The 23,097-nt window shown below is 41.5% G+C and overlaps 1 protein-coding gene across 1 annotated transcript in view; it reads right to left on the minus strand.

Annotated features, from left to right (window-relative positions):
• PRKN (parkin RBR E3 ubiquitin protein ligase) overlaps positions 1-23,097 on the minus strand; it is a gene marked incomplete at both ends in the record, with an annotated part of 1,062,452 nt that overhangs the window by 828,817 nt on the left and 210,538 nt on the right. Inside the window, one exon of the mRNA XM_080700162.1 lies at positions 8,455-8,573. Within this exon, the coding sequence (XP_080556288.1) occupies positions 8,455-8,573 (119 nt within the window). The remainder of the gene's footprint in view (positions 1-8,454; positions 8,574-23,097) is intronic.

Consider the following 23,097-nt stretch of genomic DNA (forward strand, 5'->3'; position numbering starts at 1 on the left):
GACTCTCCCAGCCCCACGTATTTTATTAGTACTGGATTACATGCCTTTATGCTTGGTAGGCTTGAGATTATACATATATATAGCGTCATGTTAGGAAGTGTAATCAGGTAAATTTGACTCTTTTTGATAAAAGGTTGTAAAGTTAAATCCCAACTTTCCCGGTGTCCTAGTAAGAAAACTACATATTTATCAAGCTGATATATATATATACACACACACATAATATATGTAATATATATACACACACAACAAAAGACCTACTATGAAGTAAGACAAGACTACTAAATTCTATTTGTTTTTCCAGTGAGATTTGTAAGCCATTTACTTCTTAAGCAAAGAATAAATTAACCCAGTGTGCTAAAGTTCTATTTTTTATTTCCACAATTCTTGTTAAAGCTTCTAAGTGGTCAAATAGAAAACATATCAATTTCATTCTGTAGAAAAGCAGGAAGTTACATCCATGTAGAAATGACCTCTGAAAAACTATGGCATTTCATCCACAGAAACAATTTCAAGGCTGGCCAGTCCCTGCTACAGGCAGAGAGATACAAATACAGCTTCTATCAGCAAAATGTTCACTCAGTAATAACGTTGATGAGGGCATGAAAATGATCTAGAATAATTACAAATTTATAAATATGGCAGCCATTACTCCTTGCCCACCCAAAACCTACTGTACCCTCTCTCCTCGTTAAAGAGAACTCTGGTTTTGCTTGGAGACATTTTCCAAAGAAGGAAAGAAGATCAGTCTAAACCAATGATAGGCATTTTTATCCTCCTTTGGCAGACAATTGCTTTGCAATTTCCTTTGTAATTTTCAGTGGCCATATGACCTAATTATAAACAGTGAGATGTAAGCAGAAGCTTGATTGAAGGCTTCTAATTAATTATACTAACATTATTTCAATAAAAGAGATGGGCACTGACGCTCTCACCATTGTCCTGCCTGTATACAGACCTAATGTCATGACATCCAGAGCTATGTCCTGAAGGACAGTGGCTGACAAACTGCCCACGTGGCACTTGAGACAACGACAGTGTCTTTATGAGTCACCGTGTTATGTCGCGTTCTATCAGCAGACGGCATTACTAAACCAATACGCAGAGCAGCCCAGTACTAAACAAGACACACCCAACTGCAACTTAAAGTGAAACATTAACGTAGGTGGAACTTCATTTAGCAAACCTGATCTCTTCCTTTATGCCCTGTAAATATTTGTGACTTTCTCAAAATATTCTAGGTAATTTCATTAAATATTTCTCCAATAAATGTATCATTCTACACTAAGAATAAAATTCTAGGTAGCATAACCAGTCCTCAACAAGATAAACTGAGGACTGGTAACTGACACTTTGTAAAAATTTTACTATATTTTATACAAAAAGTAAATAAAATTGGTATTAAGTACTTCATTACAATAATGATGTGTGTGTGTGTGTGTGTGTGTGTGTGTGTGTGTGTGAAAGTTAGGGAAAACACTATTCAAATGCCATAGCAACTAAGAGAGAGATATAGGTGAAATGCTGAGCTTAGATCCTGTTTATGGTAAAATTCAATGAATTCTATTAATAACATTCATCGAGCTGGGTGTGGTTGCATATGCATATATATAACCCTAGTACTTGGGATGCTGAGACAGGATTGAGGCTAGCCTCAGCAACTAAATGAGACCCTGCCTCAAAATTGAAAACACAAATAAATAAAATAGAGATAAGGGTAGCTGAGAAGTAGAAGACCCCTAGGTTCAATTCCCATTTTACACACACACACACTATTAATAATAATACTCCTCTCTCGTAATATGCATACAGTAAGCCCTGCTACTCTGAAAGTAGAATAAAGTATTTAGCACACTTTAAAATATATACATGCTTTTTCAGAAAAAAAAATGACTTAAAATTCCTGCCTATAATTTGAGAATTTCTTGCTAGCAACACGGGGCGGGAGCTCGGAGGCATGCTCAGCTCCTGGTCTGGCATTCTCAAGGCATGCTTGGGGAATTTGCATCTGCAAGACTGTTTGCCCCCTAAAGACTTATAAATAAAATAATTACCATAAAGAAGCTAGTTACTCTTAGAGAGGCCCTCACAAAGAAACAATGAAAGGTGACCGCCATTAGGGTCCAAATGAAAATAATTAGCAGGATTAAAAAGTCAATGAATTACAAACCTTGACCAATGCTTCTGTAGGCTTTAATTAATTGAAATCTTTACAACTAATAACAAGACCAAAGAAAATGTTAGTTGTGAAATATTAGGCATCTGACAAAGTCTTTCAATGTAAAAATTTCTACAACAGAATAGCAGTGAATTGGTTAAAGTTGCCTGCAGCTCAGTTGGGACAAATTTCGTGTATTTTCTAAATAATAAATTTATACTTATACACAAAATTTTACCTATTTCCTAAACAACTGCGTGTGTGTGCGCGTGCGCACACACACACACACACACACATCGCCTTTCGTTTACTTTAATAAACAACTTTATCATTCTCAGTTTTGCTTATAAACTCTTTGTCCAATGCTCATATTAATGTCATTACGGCACAATTAGAAATGTCTTTTTCAAATGGCATCAACATACCTCTGATGAAAGTTCCTTAGCCTCACTAGTAGTTATCAGCAGTTTTCCAGAAACAAGTAATTCATCTAGCAAAGGTCCGACTGGAGCAGGAAGGGCCGCGGGGCCCACCTCACGGGGAGCGCCCACCCAGGCCCAGGTGTAGCCTTTCCTTCTACTGCTCGTGAGCACCGCACGGGCCGCCCCCCTGCCTGCCTGCCGGTCACCTGGGCTGCTCCTCACTCTGCTCACCTGTGCAGCTTCCCTGAACGCCCGCTGAAGGCTCCTTGCTCTTGCACACAGGCAGGACACACATGTCCCCCCAGGAAGGGGCTGCTGCCCCAAGAAGAGAATACTGCAGAAAAGATAGGGGGTAGGCCATCTTCAGTTTGAATTCCAGATCATTTAAGGAAGATAAAAATAAAATTTAGGATTGTCACGTCCCATGCAATATCCGGGACGCGCTTATAAAACAAAATCTCTATTTATCTGAAACTCAAGTGTAGGTAAACTCCTGGGCAGTTCTGAGTCTGAGTCTGGTTGTCCTGCCCGGGATCTGTGGTGCCGGGGTAATGCCACCAGTCTCCTCTCATTGGCTCTCTTCCTAGACCCTCAACGAAACACCAGCGCGATTTCTGGGAGCCATTAAGACAATCCAGTTTCCCCCAAAATTAAAGTTTTCGAGTAAACAAACCAGGTTTTCCTCATAGAGCTAAGTCCTGTGGTCTTTGTAGGAGCTGAATCTAGGTGTGCTGTTGAAACCCAGTTCATCAAAAGTCAATTCTCCAAATGGCCAATTTACCTAGCACAGGAAATTATTATTATGTTATTATTAAACAATATACCCTGATCTTAGGTGCTCTGAGCAATTTTTTTTTTTTATGGTACTGGGGATGGAACCCAGGGGCATTCTACCTAACTCCTAGGCACACCCACAGCCCTATTGATTCTTTATTTGGAAATAGACTCTCACTGAGTTGCAAAGGGCCTCACTAAATAGCTGAGGCTGGCCACACACCACGACCCTCCCGAATGCTGGGATTAACAAGTGTGCGCCACCGGCTTGTTCTGAGCTCTTCTGATTTCTTCCTGGCCAGCAGCTGTGTTGAGTTTTCTCTTCACCTCTTCCTGGTAGAGGGACTCCTCTATGTGCCATCAACCAGAGTGGAGCTGGGGCAAGGACCAGAGAGAGCTCGACCAATCAGGAAGAGGGAGCATTAGAGGGAAGTGGAGAGGAGAGGAGTGCAGGAGACCCAGGCTCATCTCCAGGCACAGAGATGGCAGGGTGGGGTGTGAAGGTGAACCCAGAGGCCGCCAGCATCCGCAGGCCAGACCTGCCTGTGTTCTGCTCACCACACCCTGAAGGCTGATGAATCAGCACACAAACTGACTTCTCTGTAGGCCTGGCATGATAACCCCAAAGAAAGAGCACAGGGGCAGGTTACACTCTCACCACCAGGACATTCAAAGTGTGCCTCCCCACAATTCATATAAAAGGAGAGAATTTGCAAGGTTATTTCCACTACTCTAGAAACTCTGAAGTGCCTGCCAATCAAATCTGCAGCAAGCCGGGGTAGGGGGTAAGGCACACGTGGACCAAAACGCCCTATGATAGAACTCCGTCTATGCCGAGAATTTAATTCATTACACTGCTGTGAGAGTAGGGTTGACAATAAGAGAAGTAAGTGGACTTCTGACCAACAATTAATCTGTAAGGAATATTAAGTTTAGGAATGATTATATAGTTAGACTATATTTCTTAATAAATTTCCTCACATAAATTGTGCCTAATCTATAAACCAATTTTAAACAAAATCCATCATGCCAGGCACTTTACATCTTATTCTATTTATTGCACCATTTCTCATCAGAAACCTTTTAGCTTTAATGCTATTCCAAGGCAGAGTATCCCATTAGAGTGGCAAAGATAGAGTTCTTTTTGAGCTAAAGTAATTATAGTGATTGTGCTGGGGGAAAATCAGCCAAACTCTGGCTGCAGCAATCTCCTGGCTTCTGATTAATTTTAAGACTAATATACAGAGTGAAAACAAAAAGATGTTAGTGTGGATAACACTGGTTACCTAGAGTTGGTGCTGGGGAGATTAACCATGTGTAAACTTAATCAGAGCTCTAATCCTGGAGGACTGCACTTGCTCCCAGGCAAATATTCCAAGGCCAACTACTGTATGATTTCTTAGCTCACTTCCGCAAACATTACTAGAGTCAGAACCTTATTTTACTGCCTGAACATCTTTACTATATTTTAAGCCTATTTCCAGTGAGCAACACCAGTCCCTTTCTCCCCATCATTTTCCTGAGGAGGTCCAAGTCACCTTGAACGTGAGCCATGACCATGGCGACGGTGGTGGGAATGGACAAGACACCTCGTCCAGGGTCAGGAGAGAGGATGTTGGGCCTCAGAGAGGGGAGTCTGCAGGGCAGAGGAGGGACGGCCAGATGGCTCCCAGGGATAGACTCCTAGTTGTCAGAATCTGATCTAAACAATTAAAATTGTTAGCCTCCCAGTACTTGGGAGGCTGAGACTTGGTCATGGCCAGCCTCAGCCACTTAGTGAGGCCCTCTGCAACTTAGTGAGGTCCTGCTTCAAAATAAAGAATAAAATAGGGCTGGGAGTATAGCTCAGAGGTAGAATGCCCCTGGATTCAATCCATACTACCATATATACAAAAAAATTATTAGTAGTATGGTAAAGTTTCTGATGGTGTTTTTGTTGCATAAGCAGGGGCTAGCAACGCTGAGATAAAGAGCGACAGGGTGATTTTACATTATCCATCCACTGCTGAAGAACCCAAGGGAAACCATGTAACCAAGCGCAAAGCAACCCTCTTGCTGTGCTCAGCCCTGTCTCATTTCTGCACACACCTAGGTGCACAGACCTAAAGCAGGCAGTTGACAGTTAAAATCTCACTGTTTTCCAGTCCACTGTGTTCATTATTTTCCAGTGAACTGTCACATTTCTAAGGGATTGTTTTGTTCTAGTTAAAACACTGGTCAAGGGCACTACAAAATAAATAGGATATTTTCATTTGGAAATGGAAGAAGGCCTGGTGCGGGAGGAGATGATTCGAGACTCACCCTGGAGGTTAGTTAGGTTAATTTTCAGACTCCAGTCTCTCCAGGCACGCCATCAGGAGAGAAATGGCTGATGTCCATCTTCCTTGTCAACTTATCATTAGCATGCTATTCAGTGTGAAATGGGGTCTAAACAGGCTTCCTATTATTGCTACATGCAAAATGGAGAGTTGGAGAAATTTGGCTTCATGAATCAACCTCTAAGAACTAAAGAAACGTAGGGGGTGTGGGGGGCTATGAAGACTCAGAAGACACATAGACTTTGCTGCACACTGATTTATCCAGACAAGAAAAAAACGAAATTGCACATTTCAAAAGTAACCCAGGTGGCTAAGTAGATTCCAATTTTTCTCCTTGTGAATAAATTCTTTGCAGACATGCAAATAGAATGTACTATACTATCCACTGTAACTAGTCACCCACATAACATCCTATATTCTCTTTTATATCTTCATGACCAGAGAAAATTATGCAAGCTACTGATCTTTATAAAGATCTAGAAAATGAAAAGGAAGAGCTGCCTGTTTTCTACATAGAAGTCACTCTGCCTGGCAAAATTCAGCACCTCCTCCATCAGTGGCAAACTGAACCTCCAGGCTCATCGGTGGTGTGGCTGCTGGGCAGTTCTGCAGAGTTGCCAACTGCAGGTACTTGTAAGTGGGTAATTTCTGTTGTTGTCTTTATTTGACCTGGCATGGCCATAAAATATTATAATTATCTTCTGCTATGTTGTAGTGAGCTACATTTAATAATACACTAAAAATTTGGATTAAGTTATCTTTATATCATCTTTATCCCATTCTCCCTAAATCCTTATGCATATTTTTCCAAAAGGAGTTTTGAGTGATACTTTAAGTACAAAGGAAGTATTTGGATAATAGAACACTGGTTGCTGGATTTGTGTAGTAAGCAAATGTCCTGTGGGAGGCCGTGGCTTGGGGACAGCACAAAGGGCGTTCTTCACTCCTGGTTCCAATATTTGCTAACTTTGAGCTCTTACCCTCATGGAATCTCCGTGTTTTAAATCATCGAATAATATCATCTATTTTGCAGGTCGCAGTGCAAATTAGAGAAAAATACAAATACAAGAATATAAATGTAAGGAATGAAATAAAAAAATTGCAACAAAAACATTGTGACTACTATGGCTTATGTAATTATTAAATGCCAGAATTCCTAAAAAATGTAGGCCTATGGGATCACAGTATAAAAGTTCAAATACAGACGTCGTCGATTCACCACTGCGGCTTTGTGCTCTGCCCTCACCGTGTGAGGGGCTGGAGATAAACAGGCTCCCAGGCTGCCAAGGTGTCTAATCATACAAGGCTACAGACTCTTGGCTAGAAGCAGGTAAGTGAAAAATTGTATGGGCATCAAACAGGAAATGAATGATATCTGCAATAATGTAGCTGAAATTTTGCCTCTGGGATAAAAAATGATGAGGGGAGAGGCCAGACAGCTCTAGAAAAAAATGTGAGAGGAAAGATAAGCAAAATAGTAAATAATGTAATGGGATAAAAGTTTAAATTTAAATATCAAAGGTTCTGGGAACTGATAAAATCTCAGGTGGTCAGAGGGGAGCACGAGATGGGCTGGAGTGGAGTCCAGTGAACTATGAACTGGAAACGCTGGTCCAGGTGAGCAGATGCCCAACCGCATCTGAGGTGAGAGTGAGGCCGAAACAGCAGCAACCTCTGAGTGAGTAGAGCTGGAGGAGGAGGAGCTTCCCCTTCACTGAAAGAAGGTAGCCAAGGCCTAGATTTCCGTGGGTGGGGGTGGCGCATGTGCGTCTTTTAAGGTCTTTCCCAGAGAATGGTTATTTCTCCTCTGGAGGGCTTTCCTTGGCTCCTGGTTGCCTGCAAATAAAATCCAAAGGCTCTCCCCATCATGGAGGTCTCCACTTGGTACCTGGGGATTTACCCACACCTGAGCACCTGACTGCCTCCCTGTGCTCACACAGCTGTGCTGACTGACACACTCCAGACTCTCCCCTGCTGGGGAGTCACGTCCTCCACGCTCTCACATGGAAGCACTGTGCTACTGGCCTCCATGTTTTAACCAGGGCTCAGCACAGCTCTTCCCTACGGTCTGGAGAGTAAGTGATTCAGGCTCTGCGAGTCCCCCGCCTGCCGCAGCGCCTTAGCCCTGCCTCTGCGGCATGGACACAGCCATGGACAGCAGGTGCAGAGGTAGCTGGGCCTGTGTGCTCATAAAACTTTGTTACTTATGGGCACTGGAATTAGAGTTCCACGCACTGTTCATGGCTCACACAATATTATTTGTCTTTTGATTTTCCCCATCCATTTAAAACATTAAACAACCTTGGCTCTAAGGCCTTAAGGGAAGCCAGCAGAAGGCCACGGCAGCCCTTGGTCTGCTGACCCTGCATTCTGTGTGGACTCTCTGGATTTACAACTTTTTTTTTCCAATTTTGTTTTTTAGGCTTAACTTATATTTAGCAGCTTTCTATGAATTAATCTTGCCATCACATGGATCCGGATGTAAAATGTTTCCAGAAGCTTAAGAGGCTCCTTCAATGTCTCTTTCCAAAAAACACCATGTGCAAAGCCTAACCTCTTTCTGGGGGGGCAGAGGGTGAGCTGGCACCACCTAAGCATGTGCAGGTAGAAAGAAATGTAGACGGTGACGGTATTTTAAAGTGACACTTCCGGTATCAATAGCTGTCACAAAATGTCGAGGAGTATCTTTGATTCTCACAGCGCTGATAGAAGCAGCGAAGGGCGGCTCTGCGCGTGCGCATTCCCTTGGGCTTCAGCCCGTGCCCAGGCTGCGCTTCCTTACCTGGGCCAAGGTGAGCGTTGCTTGCCTGCAGGTGCCACACCGTACCCGGAGCTTTCCTGGCTGCACCCTTTGACAGGGGCCTTTGCAGTAAACATAGAAGCTGTTGTAGGTTGGTCTACCTGCTGGGGGAAAGCAAAGAAAGTAGGCAATTGGTGCCAAGTCCACATTGAGACAAGAAACTCTTTTTAGAAGCTTATTAGAGGCAAATTTTCAAAAGAATTCTTCAGGGGCATTTTGAAATGTTAGTGGAATAAATATTCCAATGACAATTAAATTAAAAAAAATTAATGTTATGCTCAAAAGAGTGAACATCTTTTTCTTGCCAATGGCCCTGTGACTTACTCGGCAAAGTAAGCAAGCCGTGCCAAGAGAGCTGGCCAAGGGTATCTGCAGCGCTGACGTGAGATGCGCTCTTTGCTGCTGAAGTCTGAAAAGCCGCAGGAAACGCGGAAGCCACGGTTCCCGGATTCTATTTCATGCTTCTGGTCACAGTTGTGAAGACTCCAGATATTTCCTCTTCTAATCTTATCTGCTGAGACAAGCCGGCCCATTCCTCACGATATGAATGATATGATCACAGTGTGTGGGGTTTCCAGGAAAGGCTTGCCAAAATACAGTCACTCGGAAACCAAGAGCCCTGAACCTGGGGAGCTTGACAATTCCAGCAGCAGCAGCACATGGCAGTGGGTGCTCTGCGTCTCCTTCAGATTCTAACTGGACAGATGCTATTCAAATGGAACATTGCCGCTGGGCGTGGTGGCGCACGCTTGCTTATAATCCCAGCATTTGGGAGGCTGAGACAGGAGGATCACGGTTCATGGACAGCCTCAGCTACTACTTAGGCCTTTTGCAACTCAGTCAGACCCTGTTTAAAAATAAAGAATAAAAATAGGGCTGGGGGTATAGCTCATAGGTAGAACACCCCTGGGTTCTATTCCCAGTATGGCAAACAAAACAAAATAAAACAAAAACAAATGGTACATTTTCAAGGATTGAAGGAAAAAGCAACTCAATAAATAAACTTCTCTGACCATTTATTTTACATGTCAACAGACAAGGATCATGTTACTCCTTAAATTAGGGAATTATTTTGGTTTGATGTCATACTTTTCTGTCTGAAAAGAACTAACTTTATGCAGAATCAATGACCAGTAAAATAGCTGTCTTTCTGAATTTCTAAAACTGCTTAATAGTTTTTCCTTTTAATCGTCATTTTACTCTTGCTGGATGGAGATGACAAAAGCTTGTTTAAAATTTTACTGGTATCATCAGGAGTCTCTGGAAATAATGAGTAAATAGCATTTCTTATCATTATGAATAAAATATTTTTAGCTTCCAAAATGCATATAGGGGCTGCTAAAATATTAGTATGGATACAAGAAAACAGCTAAAGAGCCTAAAGTCCTATGCTGATCTATTTGTTTCAGAGCCTTTGAAGACATTTTAGATTGTTACTTTGTTTAGCCACCTATACTAATTGTGATAAAACTTTGTCAAATGTAAGGCATACAAATATGTCAAGGTCTATATAATTTTGTGATTTATTTGCAATGTATTTTGTAAGTGCTAGTCTCCAGAGATGAATACTAAGCTTTCAGCACAAAAGGGGAGATAAAATATAAATGCATGTTTGTAATGATGTTAAATTATTATTATTATTATTATTATTATTATTATTATTTTGTGGTACTGAGGATGGAACCCAGTGACATTTAACCTCCGAGCGACACCCCCTGCTCTAATTTTTATTCTTTATTTTTTTGAAACAGGGTCTCACCAAGTTGTGAAGGGCCTCACTAAGTAGCTGAGGCTGTTCGTGAACCACAGTCCTCCAGTCTCGGCCTCCCAAATGCTGGGATTACAAGCGTGCGCCACCACGCCCACCTCAATGTTAAATTTTTAGTATTTTGCAATCTCCTTGTGGGTTTAGTGCCTTGGTGGGCAAGATATTCAGGACTCTGAATATCACATTGTTATTAGCAAGCATTACATAGAATGTATCTTTAAGTTCTATGTATCTTATAAGGAACTTAGAACCATATTAATGTTATAGAAACATCTGTAGCATAATAAATGATAGGATATCAAAAATCATAAAAACTGTGATGATTTTAACATGCATGAAAAACTTCCTGAAGGCAGTAGGAGCCCTCATTGGTTAAACCTTTATCAGCAACTTAGACAAATACAATTTCAAAATTTTTATAACCTACCATAAAGGTTAAACAATAAAAAAGAGGAAGAACAGGGACGGGCCGCAGAAGCTTACCCGAGAGGAGCCAGTTTTCAGACATTAGCATGGTGGAGAGAGCAGATTAGCAAAGCTGCCAATATTCAAAGAAGCATCTCAGAGGCTGCAGGGAGCTCACTGACTCTTCTCTCTCCCCGAGGGCAGCAGGGGCACTGGGATATTGTTTCAGCTAATGATACATCAGGGCCCAAAGTGAAGGCGGAGAAGCCCTTGCCTCCCAGGCTTCAACCTTCAGCAAAGTCCTTGAGAAGTAATTCGGGAAGCGCTGTGTGCCAACGTTTGTGCCCCGGAAGCGCACAGGATGACATGCCATCCATTACACGCCTTCCCAGGGCCAGCCGCGACTGGGGATTAATAGCCAGTCCGAGGAAGATCAAGGTCGGGCCAGGCCCGGCCTTAGCACATTTCAAGCTGCAGGCTCCTTCGGGCCAAGTGGGAGGCCTCAGGTAAATCACGGGCGCCCCTCCTCAGGGCGGCTTCCCTGCCTCCTTGGCCGCAGAAAACAATTTAAAGTTGGCAAGCTTCCCGTGTTACACGCTGGCCACCGGACAGGAAGAAAAACAGTAACACTGACAGCCTCTGGGCAACGCTCCTGCTCGCCTGGCTGGGGCCTCAGCTTCCCACTCCTGGCTCAGCAATCCTTTGAGTGACCTCAAAGCCTTCCTGGGTATGCAGCTGCCCTAGTCAAGGACACGGACCCACCACCCCACGGCCTTATTTCTTTTTTGATCTTAAAGTCCTTATCTTTTCTCCTAATCCGCTCTTGCATATGGCAGCCCCTCCGTTGCCCGAAACAATCAAAACAGCATGTGCTTATTTATAGGTTCCTCTTGTTTTATCTAATACGTTTTAACCCCGAGAAATATTTCAAAAGTCCTTCTGGTTCACAAATTAACATCCTGGCGCTTTTGGGTGTATTATCTGTGTGTGTGGACATCGGTGTACACATGTATACATTTATATGCTTTTTTGGCTGAAGAATTTGTGATCAAGTTGCCAACATCATGTCTCTCCACCCCTAAATCCTTCACCATCCTAAGTAATTTTTTTTTTCCATGTAATACCAAGGAGCTTTTCCGGTGATCTGGTTATTTTGGTAGTTCTAGTCATAGACTGATCGACACACTTTAAGTGTACATACAGAATGAAGCAATGGTTTTCAAGCTGATAAGACACAATTTTGGGGTCTTTGATCGAAGCACTTTGGATCTTCTGAGTGACGCCAAGTGAGACACCCCCAGGATGGAACCTCACTGAGCTCTGGGGCGCCCCTAGTGGCAGGATGGAGCACTGCAACCCAAAGGATCTGACCACCAGATCCTTCATTTTATGATGCATCTTGGGAAACTTTCCTCAGAAAATATTTGGGGAAAAAAATTTAAAAAAGGACTGAACCCATTATGTAGGGCTTAATCACTTGGCTAAACTGCTAATGTTTAAATCGGCTATTTCAAATGCTCTCAGATATCCTACTGTGGCAAAGTGCTTTCTTCCATTCCAAGCCACCAACATGCTTGTGCAATTGTCTTATGAGTGCTATAGAGTCAGTTCCCTATTACACTGGTTTTATAAGGAAGGTACCCTGAAAGACTTTTCTCCCTGAAGGGGAGCTACAAGTACAGAGAGCGCAGGTCCCTCTGAGACTGGGAGGGTGAGCCAGCACACCCAAAGGGCCCAGGGTTTCTGCCAGCCTTAGCAGCAGCATTCTGCCTCTTTACTTATTCTCCCCCACCCTCCATTAACATAACGCTTAGTCAAGTCTTTTCTTTTCCTTTATTTTATTTTCTTGGTCTAAAAATTGTCGATAGTACTGACTTTTAGAAACCTATTAAGAACATCTTATGTTGAAAAATAATACATTTTATTTGCTTTGGCCTTTTGTAAACCAGCAGAGTCATCAGTTAATTTTTTAATGTATTTAAACAACAGACTTAAAGCCTAAAGAACTGTAGTTCACTTTGGATTTTTTTTAAATAATGTTGCTGGTTGTTTGCTTTTTTTCCCCCTTGGTGCTGGGGATTGAACCCAAGGCCTCACACATGCTAAGTGGGTGCTCAACCACTGAGCTCCACTCCAGTCACAAGAATTGTCTTAATAAGAAAGATAGCCTGGATTGGTGGCACACACTTGTAATCCCAGCATTTGGGAGGATGAGACAGGAGGATCGTGAGGACAGCCTCAGCTACTACTACTACTACTTCTTCTTCTTCTTCTTTTTTTTTTTTGCAACTCAATGAGATCCTGTTTCAAAATAAAGAATAAAAAATAGGGATATGAGGTATAGTTTGGAGGTAGAATGTCCCTGGTTCCATCCCTAGTACCAAAAAAAAAAAAAGGAAGAAGAAGAAGAAGAAGAAGAAGAAGAAGAAGAAGAAGAAGAAGAAGAAGAAGAAGAAGGAGAAGGAGAAGAAGAAGAAGAAGAAGAAGAAGAAGAAGAAGAAGAAGAAGAAGAAGAAGAAGAGGAAGAAAGATCATTAGGAAAAGTATTCTGATTCAGATAAAAACTTTTTGTTAACCTCAGGAATTCCCATCACTGGTTGTCACAGAAAATCAAGAGGGTTTTTTTTTGTTTTGTTTTGTTTTGTTTTTGGTGGTACTGGGGTTCCTGGAAACCCTTCTACCTCTGGGCTACACTCCCAGATCTATTTTTTTAAATATATTTTTATTTGGAAACAGGGTCTCTTAAACCAGCGCAGCTGGCTTCGAACCTGTGCGATCCTCCTGTCTCAGCCTCTCAAGTGCTGGGATTACAAGCGTGCGCCACCATGCTGGGGAGAATCAAGAGTTTAATTTCTTGAACAATTTGCTTTCAAAGGGAGAAGAGAGTGAGATTTAAAATACTTTATACCTAGGTAAAATAATTTTCAGTATCAATATACTCTAACAGAGCAAAATGCAGAAACACATTGATTTAAATATTTTATCTCACATGAACACATTAAAATACTAAATGGAATACTGCTGCTCAAGACCGCTTCCAGGATGACAGCAACGCCGTGTCCTATATCCACACTGTCCTCTGTGTGTGGATATTATAAGTGACATTCGTGACATGTAGCTATTGAAGATTTGAAACTTGGCTAGAAATCAGTCTTAGTTGTTTCATTAATTTTGAGCAATTTTGATTAACATGGTCTATGTGGGCAGCAGTTACCCATAGACAGCAGAGGATAAATACCACTGATGTGTCTGACCCCTTCTGTCCCTCCCTCACCAGGAATGTGGACAACAGGCCATACAAGGAAAGGAGACTCCCCCACTGGGAAGGATAATGGCCCATTTTTAACTGTTTTACTACAAAGACAACGTTGCTGGGAAGAGAAGGTGTGAATGTGAGGTGTTGGAGGTAAGAAATGTAGCTGGTGTCACAGGCGGAATGGGCCTTTCTCCACTATGTGCTTCCTGCACCAAGTGGATCCGCTCTTGACATGTGCCTAGACAGCAGTAAGGCCATCTCCACTCCTGCCATTACCTTTGTTTTGTTTTGTTTTTATTTTTGTTTTTGTTTGTCACTACCTTTTAACACTGACCCTTGGAACACTGTTGAATACTCAAGACCCAAGTGGAATGGCAGTTCTTATATGAATTCCTCCCTTGATTTCCCCATGAAGGTATATTCTCTCCCCAAAATATCAGCTCTAAAAGTAGGAAAGCACACAGCCTTGCCTTGTCACCTGTAAACACCTGAATTGTGCCAACAGGAAAGCACCAGTTCTAATGAGAACTCCCTGGCATGAAGCGCCCTCCTCACGGCCCTCCCACAGCTCTTCCTGCGTGCTTGACCTGCACGGTGGGTTCCGGCCCTTCCCCTTTGCCTCCTTCTGGATACGACCCTCTCCTTGTTTCTAACTGTGAAGGACGTCACTGCTGTCTACTCAGGTAGTGCATTTATCGTCTACACCCTGCCATGTTCCCTCAGCGTACCCTTTCTTCTGTTAACTCGGAATCATCTGAGCCCTCATTGGCCTCTACAAGTCTGATATAGAATGGACCCATGGCCAGAGTATCTGAAGCTATGACAGGCATCTGATTAGAAATAACTGCAGCGGCACAGAGAATCTTCTTCCTTATTATCTGCCAGAAATCTTGCTATCATATTTCTGATTGGTGGTCTGGTAGCTTGAATACATATCTCAAGAGGCAGATACACAAAAATAGATAGCAAGTGAAGACTTCTATTTCTGAAGTCCAACAATCTCACTTTTTACATGTTTTGGAGAGAGAACCCATTTTTCCCCCATATTAACCTGAAACTCTTCTTTAGTTTTAGTTTGACCAGTGCATCCAGAATTCTATAAAGTGGTTCCACATGAAATCCTTTCAGCATGGAATCATGGCACCTCTCGCAAGGTCATTAAAAAGATGAGGATTATGTTTATTTCAACCTAATGCAAACTGGGGATGGGGAGGAATTGCCCAACTGGGCAGTTCAAACAAACGGTTTTCATTATCTTATAGAAACATCTAGAGAGCCAGGGTTAACATCCTCTGGAAATGTCATTTAGCTTAAGAGTATACTTCACCACCTTTGCTTCTTGCACCAGGCCCAAGTGAGGTGACTCTCCCGGTCATACCATGCTGGCAAACACTCTTCCCACAGGAACTCTCCTTATACACCACTGGCTGGAGACACATTCCAGCTCACACTTGGTATAAGCTTTCCCCATTCTTCCTATGCCTGCACTCCATTTTCTATGTTTCAAATAACTAGTGAAGTTTCCCTGTACCTAGTAAATAATAAATATTTGTTAGGTCAGTAAGTTCTCTTATATTTTCAATGTTATAAAATCAGAGCAGGTATGGGAATGTGAGGACAAGACAGTAATATACAGAAATAGAACATTTACCAACCACTGAGGACATCCTTCCTCAATGCAAACTCACTGGACTGTCTTCAGTGAGTCTCCACCATTCAAACTCACTCCAGGCATCTATCAAAATGTGTTAATGTCACATTTGAAATTAATAATGTCAATACTAACTGGACATCACAAAAGTAAGTCCCGTGGAGAGTAAAGCATAAAAGAATAGCTGAGCATGGTAGTGATCTATGGTAGTGCTTGGGAGGCTGAGACTGGAGGACCGCAGGTTTGAAGCCAGCCTCAGCAGTTTAGTGAGGCTCTCAGCAACTTAGTGCGACTCTGTTTCCAAATAAAACATAAAATAGGTGTGGGGGTGTAGCCAGAGGCAGAATTCCTCTGGATTCCATTCCCAGTACCACAAAAAAAAAAGAAAAGAAAATTCCATTTCAAAAATTTTATGTAGGATTTTGACTACTTAAATATCAAGTCAAATTCTGAGCCTTTACTACCATGCATGCTATTCTAAAGCAGACAGCTAGTATACAGATATTCTCTATTCAAGTCCTTGACCAATAGGTCATCACAGCCAATGGAATCCGACTGCACCATCCATGCTTTTAACAAGCCCTGCTCTTAACTCCTGTGGAGCAGCCGAGGCGATGCTGGTTTATAAACAACTTCCAATTACATAACCATCTACCTGGTGCCCACACTTCTAAAACATGCTTAGCAGTCTCTAAGGAGATTCTCCCCTTAAAAGTTATAACTTAATTCTCGATTTCTTTGTGAGAGGGGTTTAAATTAATGTATCTGCACAATAATTTCATCTGGTGAGGCAAAAACTGCTGATTAAATCTAATGCCTTTGCCTAAATTTTTTGGGTGTTGTTGCCAATTTATTTTTTCATTACTCATTTTGAAAGTAATAACTAAATCTCCCGTGCCAAGACAAAACTGTGGAGTGAAGCATAATTTGAGGAGTTGGTTTAAATAAAAACAGAAAAAGCCAAGCAGAATAAACGTAGCTGCTTGTTCTACCTGGAAACAGACAAGGAACAGGGCATCGTTCAGGTAAGTTCCAGCAGAGTCATCTTTCCCCAAAGAGTTGAATTATCTGTAACTTAAATTTAGATGGAAGAAATCATGACACAACAAATAATTGTATTCAATTTCATCAAAATGAAGCCTCTCCAGCTTGAGACACGTCCATCGCGACTTAGGAAGGACGAGCTGTCTAGACCAGAACATGTGTGTCAGACCCACTTTTCTTTGTCCTTTAGGGAAACCAGTTGGCCCTCAGTGTCTGTTTCTTCCTCTGAAAACTTGAGATGATAATACTACCTAACTCACAGGCTGTTATAAGGATTTAAAAATAATAATATACGGGACACGCCAAGGCAGCCACAGACGACGCCTCACTCAGATTAGTTATAACACTTATTCCTATTTGCTGCCCCCAAAATTTGGAACTCAAGTTGTTCCCATGTTCTTATTCTTACACAGTATTTACATCTGAAGCCTAATCTAAGTTTTTTTAAAAATACCTGAGGCATAATTTTTAAATAATTCTTTAAAAATAGCTTACAATCAACTATTCAATAATATTATTAAACATAAACCACAATGGAAAGTCCTTAAATTAAGTTTACAGGAAACACAGTTTTTCCTCTGAATAATTTTTTGTTATGCTGCATGAGATACAGGTGGGTGGTAAAAAAAAAAATTAGAAATGGAAATATAAGCAATTACTTAGATCCAGTGTAATGGACATCGTTTTCAACCTGGCTAATGCCCTTAAAAACACTAAGACTATCTATCCAAAATAAAAACTGATTATTTTTAATCATGTGATTGCAAAATGGTACTGAAGAGGATTCAAAATGTATTCCAAAATTCTGTTTAAGGGCAGACTTGCCAAATGAGTGTCCATTCTTTGAAAGCCAGGCATGATAGTCACCGTCTTACTCCTGTGGAAACAGAAGCTCAGGGATGGAGCAGCGGTCCCGAGATAGCAACAGGGGTGATCAGAGGTTTGAATAGAAGTTTTCCTGATATCAAAGCACCTGCTTGCCCCTGACCCACCGTGACTCTGAAGAGGCTTTCACTAGAGGCGGTAGGGGACTGAGTCCACGGCTGCTGAAGACTGGCACATTAACACTGGTTGACAGGGACCACAGCCAGCAGTCACGAAACCTGCGTCAGCTCCAGCCTCACCCCAATTCCCTCGTTCAATCAGTGCTAAAGGTTTCATGGAAATTTCCATTAACATTTTATAGCGCTGGCATTCAGCAAGAAAGTGCAGGTATGCCAATTACCAATGAGGCAAATTAGGACTCTTTTTATTAGGCTTAGTGCATATCCTACAAATTGGATGCTATACCAAGGAATGGTAACCATGCCATGATCTGAGGTCAACAGAATTTCTTATTTATCTTTCCAGAAGTGATACTTTCCATGATATTTAAAAATAATATTTAAACATCCTTGTTTTAAATGTTGTGCTAGAGAATCTGTTAAGTAAATGAACACTCAGAAGAATGGCGTTAATTAGAGAAGCCAGCAAGCAAGGTGTGAGCCTCCATACTCCCACATTCTTCATTTGATTTCATCTACAACAGCTAATGTAATTAGTTTCATATAAATATTTTAAATATTTCCTATCTTCACTGTTGCCATTAAATAAGCCTCTCACAAATTCTGATGTTTTTAGAATCTCATTTCACCTGTACTAAATGATAAGAGAAAACCTACAATGTTAATAAACTTGATCTGTTCTAAGGTTAATTTCAAAAAAAACCTTTGGTGTTTAGAGATTCTACCACTTCATAAAATATGAGAAGAATCATTTTCCCTTAGTGATGTGGTGATTGGTTAGAAACACATGGTGATGTCACCATTCTGAAGAAAGGGATAAAATTATGCATGGCTCTTCATCAAGACTCATAATACTGTAGGTGATGTATGCTTCTAAGAGTAAGGAACAGGACAGTTGTAGCTCTAGACCAGGAAAGGTCTACGTCACGGATTCCCAACTCTAAAGGTTTCCTGAAGACTCCACTCAGGGGCCACTTATCCCCTGGCCTAAGCACTCCACTGCCAGGTGCTGTCAGGTTGAATGTCTCTTGCACACTGAAGCATCCCACCCTCTGTTGTGGCTTCACAAGCTTAAATCAGACCTCCCCTAAGATGTTAAGCTCCTTAGAAACGAGAATTGTTTACCAGTGCTTTCATTCCCCACCTCCACTTCCAGAAGTGTGGTCTCAAGGAAGTAAATACTAATCCCACTGATTGATCAAACCACAGAAACCGGGGAAGCTAAGCAAGCACACTTGACTCAGGGTTTTAATAGCGCAGGAGGGCACTTGGCTGTGCTGCCGCTTAGTTACGCCTGTGCTTCCTTCTGGCATGGCTTCCACTTAAAGAAGGAAAAAGACCTGGCTCTTCGACAGCTACAGGCTCACAAACCAGCACGTGTTCTTCACTGCATCTATAAAAGGGAAGCTAAATTTAGAGGAACTTAAAATAGAAAAAAGATATATTAGTAATTGAAAGGAAAAAAGTAAGGTATAAATTTATAATTTTTCAGGTAATATCCAGCCTTCTAAGTTTATTTAAATCTTGCCTGCCCAAAGAGTTGGATTGGTTGTGAAAAAGAAATAATGGTAAATAAACAGGACAGTGGTCCCAAAGATAATAGTATATTAGAGCTGGGCGTGGTGGCACATGCTTGTAATCCCTGTGCTTGGGAGGCGGAGACAGGAGGATCGCACAGGTTCGAAGCCAGCTGTGCTGGCGTAAGAGACCCTGTTTCAAAAATATAAAATAGGTCTGAGAGTGTAGCCCGGAGGTAGAAGGGCTTCCAGGAACCCCAGTAACACCAAAAAAAAAACCCCCAAAAAACAGTATATTAGAATCAATCAATAACTTTAAGAACAAGTCTTCATATAGTTCTTATGTGTGCCTGACATTCTAATACTAGGAAAAATCATACAACAATCAAGACAAGCTCATCTTAGCCATTTTAAAATCCAAAAGCAACACTGACATGAACTCAGAGACACCTCCAAGGGTGCTCTCATTCATACGCACCAGGGGAGGATCCTGGCATGCTTGGATTAGTAGAGAGTAAACTCAAAGTCTGGAGAAACAAATAATAAAAAATATTGTCTGCTGACACTTCTTTGTTGATAGAGAGCTGGATAGTTAGATCCCTGGATACTTGGGTGCTTTCTGAAATTATCATAGTATCTTATTATATATCTCATTAATTAGTGTATTAAATATTTTATGTGTTAATTTTATATTTACTTGAGAGTTATGATTTTAACTTTTATAAATTATACTTTTAATACATTAAGGAGAGAGAAGATTGCTAGGGTCTAGCTTAGAGCTATCTCTCATAAGTAGATGACAATATTAATTTTTCTTCCTTCTCCTTTATACCTGCTAATCATGTTTAAAAGTGCATAATATCTTCCTATTTCTCCATGGTCTAACCCCCCAATCCCATCTTTTGGGGCCTAGATGTATCATCACCTCTAGAATTCTTAATTGATTCTTCACTAAATGAAAACTGATTACATTTCCGTTAGTTACACTTTATCTTGGGTATTTAAATTCTTTCTAGCCCATGATATCCCATGTGCATATTTAGCTACCCTAGTAGGCTATTTTTGAGAGTAAAGCCTATATTTTATTGCTTTCTCCTTAGGGCCAAAAAATAAAAATGGCAAATATTATGGGGAAGAGTCAAAACACTATCCTTGGAATTAACATTGTGGTATGAGAAAGCCTTTTAGCTTGCAAAAGATAAAATCATGATAAAATGACCTTAAAATAACTTAATCTGTGTGACAATATAATGAGGAATGTTCTTCCAGGCCCATTAAAATGACATGCAGGTTGATAATTATTTTTACAGTGTCAGGATTCTAGAGCTAAATGTTTCTCAGCTTCTGTTATTTGGCAATGCTAAATGAATGTTGTCAAAAGATTAAATATAAATTGGGTATAAATCTTCATTTAGCTACATCATGTAGGGAAGGTTACATTACAACAGCCATGTTTGTGTCATCATTAAGAAAATGAGGAGTTTTATTTTAATGGTATTAAAACTATTGAAATTATTGTTTATTCTACGTAATTGGCTTTGGAGTTGAGGATGAAGCCTTTGATGGTCATTACTGAGTATAGGAGCAAGGCAGGAAAAAAAAAATAACAACACAACGAACCAAGCCTTCTGGACCCACACTGACAGAGTGGCTTCCTCTGACATGCTGCAGACACCATTCGAAGGTCATACTGCCATGGCCTGAAGGCTTCCTTCATTTTTCTAACTAGATTTTCCAAACTGATTATAAATCCTGATTTCAGAAAGTAGTCCTTTTTCAACCCATTTTGTCTGACTTTCTCGGGCAATGGTCACTTTTTCGAACCACTTTGTGGCTCGGATGTGATCTCCTTCTCATCTGGCAGGCCCTCTGAAGCTCCTTCATTGGCCTAACGTTGGAGGCACCGTGCCCCGTGGCCAGGGAAGCCTGATGTGGGCCCTCACTTGGACACTGGGCTGGTGTCTGCTGAACGAAGAGACCAAGTTGCGTCAGGGTAACTTTAAGCGTCAACAAGTCGTACTGCAAAATAAAGCTCTCTCTCTTATTTTGGTTATGTATTTGGTCATTGGGGAGATCATTTCTGAGAATAACATCAGAGCTTGGGAAGACACTAAAGCTGCAATGATTTTAAAGATATGTTACATTTCATTTTTAGTAGGAATTACAACATGATCATTATGCCACAGGAATCCTGTATGGCTCAGGTCTACTTTAACACATCTATTTTGATACACTGTAAACATCAGCATGTATACCTGCTCAGAACAGGTATACTTGCATAAATATACACGTACAACTAATATGTACATTCCATAACTGAACAGTATTTCCTTAAACAATAATTTATATTGAATTTATATTATTTATATTGCAAAACATTTAAAAGCATTTTAATTTTATTAAACATTTTATTAGATCAATTTTCTATAAATAATGTAATTTATAAATACCCTTTAAAATTTCACTTTAGATGTGCTCCAAAAGCTTCACAGATGATGAGATCAATAGAAATGTTTTTCTTCTCTTTACTCCCTGCCTGCTATAGGGAGGACTTAATTTATCTTAATTTTTAGTTGATATTTGTTTTCTTTGGACTTTCCAAGTTTGTTTTATTTATAATAAGAGTATGTTGTATTTATAATTGCAAGTAATAAAATTCTAAAATTACCTAATCTTTAAAGTTACAAACAAAAATAGTTATACAAAATAAATCTATCCTCTATGTATCTATCCATCTACCCATCTTTCCTTTTCGCCTATTAATGGGGAAAGTCTAAGGATACTGCAGAAAGAATGAAATAATGAAAGAACAGAAAGGTCTATGGAAGCAAACGTGGTATGATCAGAAAGGAAGCTATGAAGAAGAAGTAATAAAAAGTATTGTTTGGGAGGAGCGCACGCACGTACGCACGCACACACGCACGCACAGAGCCAGAGAACTAGGGGCAGAGAAGATGAAGCTGGAAAGCGAACCTGCAGTTTTATAAAACACACCCTCAGCCCTTTCAGCGCTGCTCGGCCGTCTCTACGCTCCAGTTGCACGGTGCTAGTGCCACTGGGCCCGTGACCTCGTGACAGGTGTCCCAGGCGGCGCGGGGGCACAGCCCAGCGGTGTCTGGCCGTCTCTTCTGGTTTCCGCCCTTCCATGGCCTTCTTGAGGGCAGCACGTTGTGCACACGTGGCCACATTTCCCACTCCCCTGCCCGCTCCTCCACATGCTCTGATTCCCCCAGTTTAAGAAAACAGAAAGACTAGGAGTAAATACATCAGATCAGGAATGTTTACTTTTCCAGAGAAAAGAATAATTCCTTTAAGCTGCACAAAGGAAATGTTGACATGATATGAAATTGTCCACTAAGAAAGGAGACAAGAAAAGAATATGGAATACAAACCCAGCACAATCTCACTGTGAAAGACACAGACGGGGCAGGGTGCAGCTGAGATGTAAACCTCACCCTCACAACTTAACACAACCTTCTGCCCTGCAAGGAGGGCTCTGCCATTTAGAGGCCTGACCACCAGGGCCAACAATCTGAAGCCCAGAGGAAAGACCACACTGCAGTCCATAAACTTTATGGAGTCTCGACTTCTTTGATGGAGGGGGGTATGGAGAAGCTGTTTTCTGAATGTGCTTCAGGAGCCCCTTGGGGAAGGCCTGAGGCAGCAGGCAAGGGTGGGTAGGCTGGCGCTGAGCCCCACAGCAGGCAGATGAGGCAGGGAGTGTTGTGGGTGCGGCATTTCCCTGCTCAAAGAGGCTAGTTGGCACCAGGAGGCCATGGTGACTGGTTCTTGGGGCTGGGAAGCCCCGCTCCACCAGGGCAGGCATGTGGCTGAGGGGGACCTGGTGTGGGGCAGTCTCAGCCCTGTGACACTGAAGCAGGGCAGGGAGGGTGAGCCCATTCTGAAGAGACTCAGCAAATCCATATCTCTGGCAGGAGGAGGGGAAGGCCTGGAAATTGGCGATTTATTCAGTTTGTTTG

The sequence above is a fragment of the Muscardinus avellanarius genome (assembly GCF_963383645.1).
Source record: "Muscardinus avellanarius genome assembly, chromosome: 8".
In the NCBI taxonomy this organism is placed as follows: Eukaryota; Metazoa; Chordata; class Mammalia; order Rodentia; family Gliridae; genus Muscardinus; species Muscardinus avellanarius.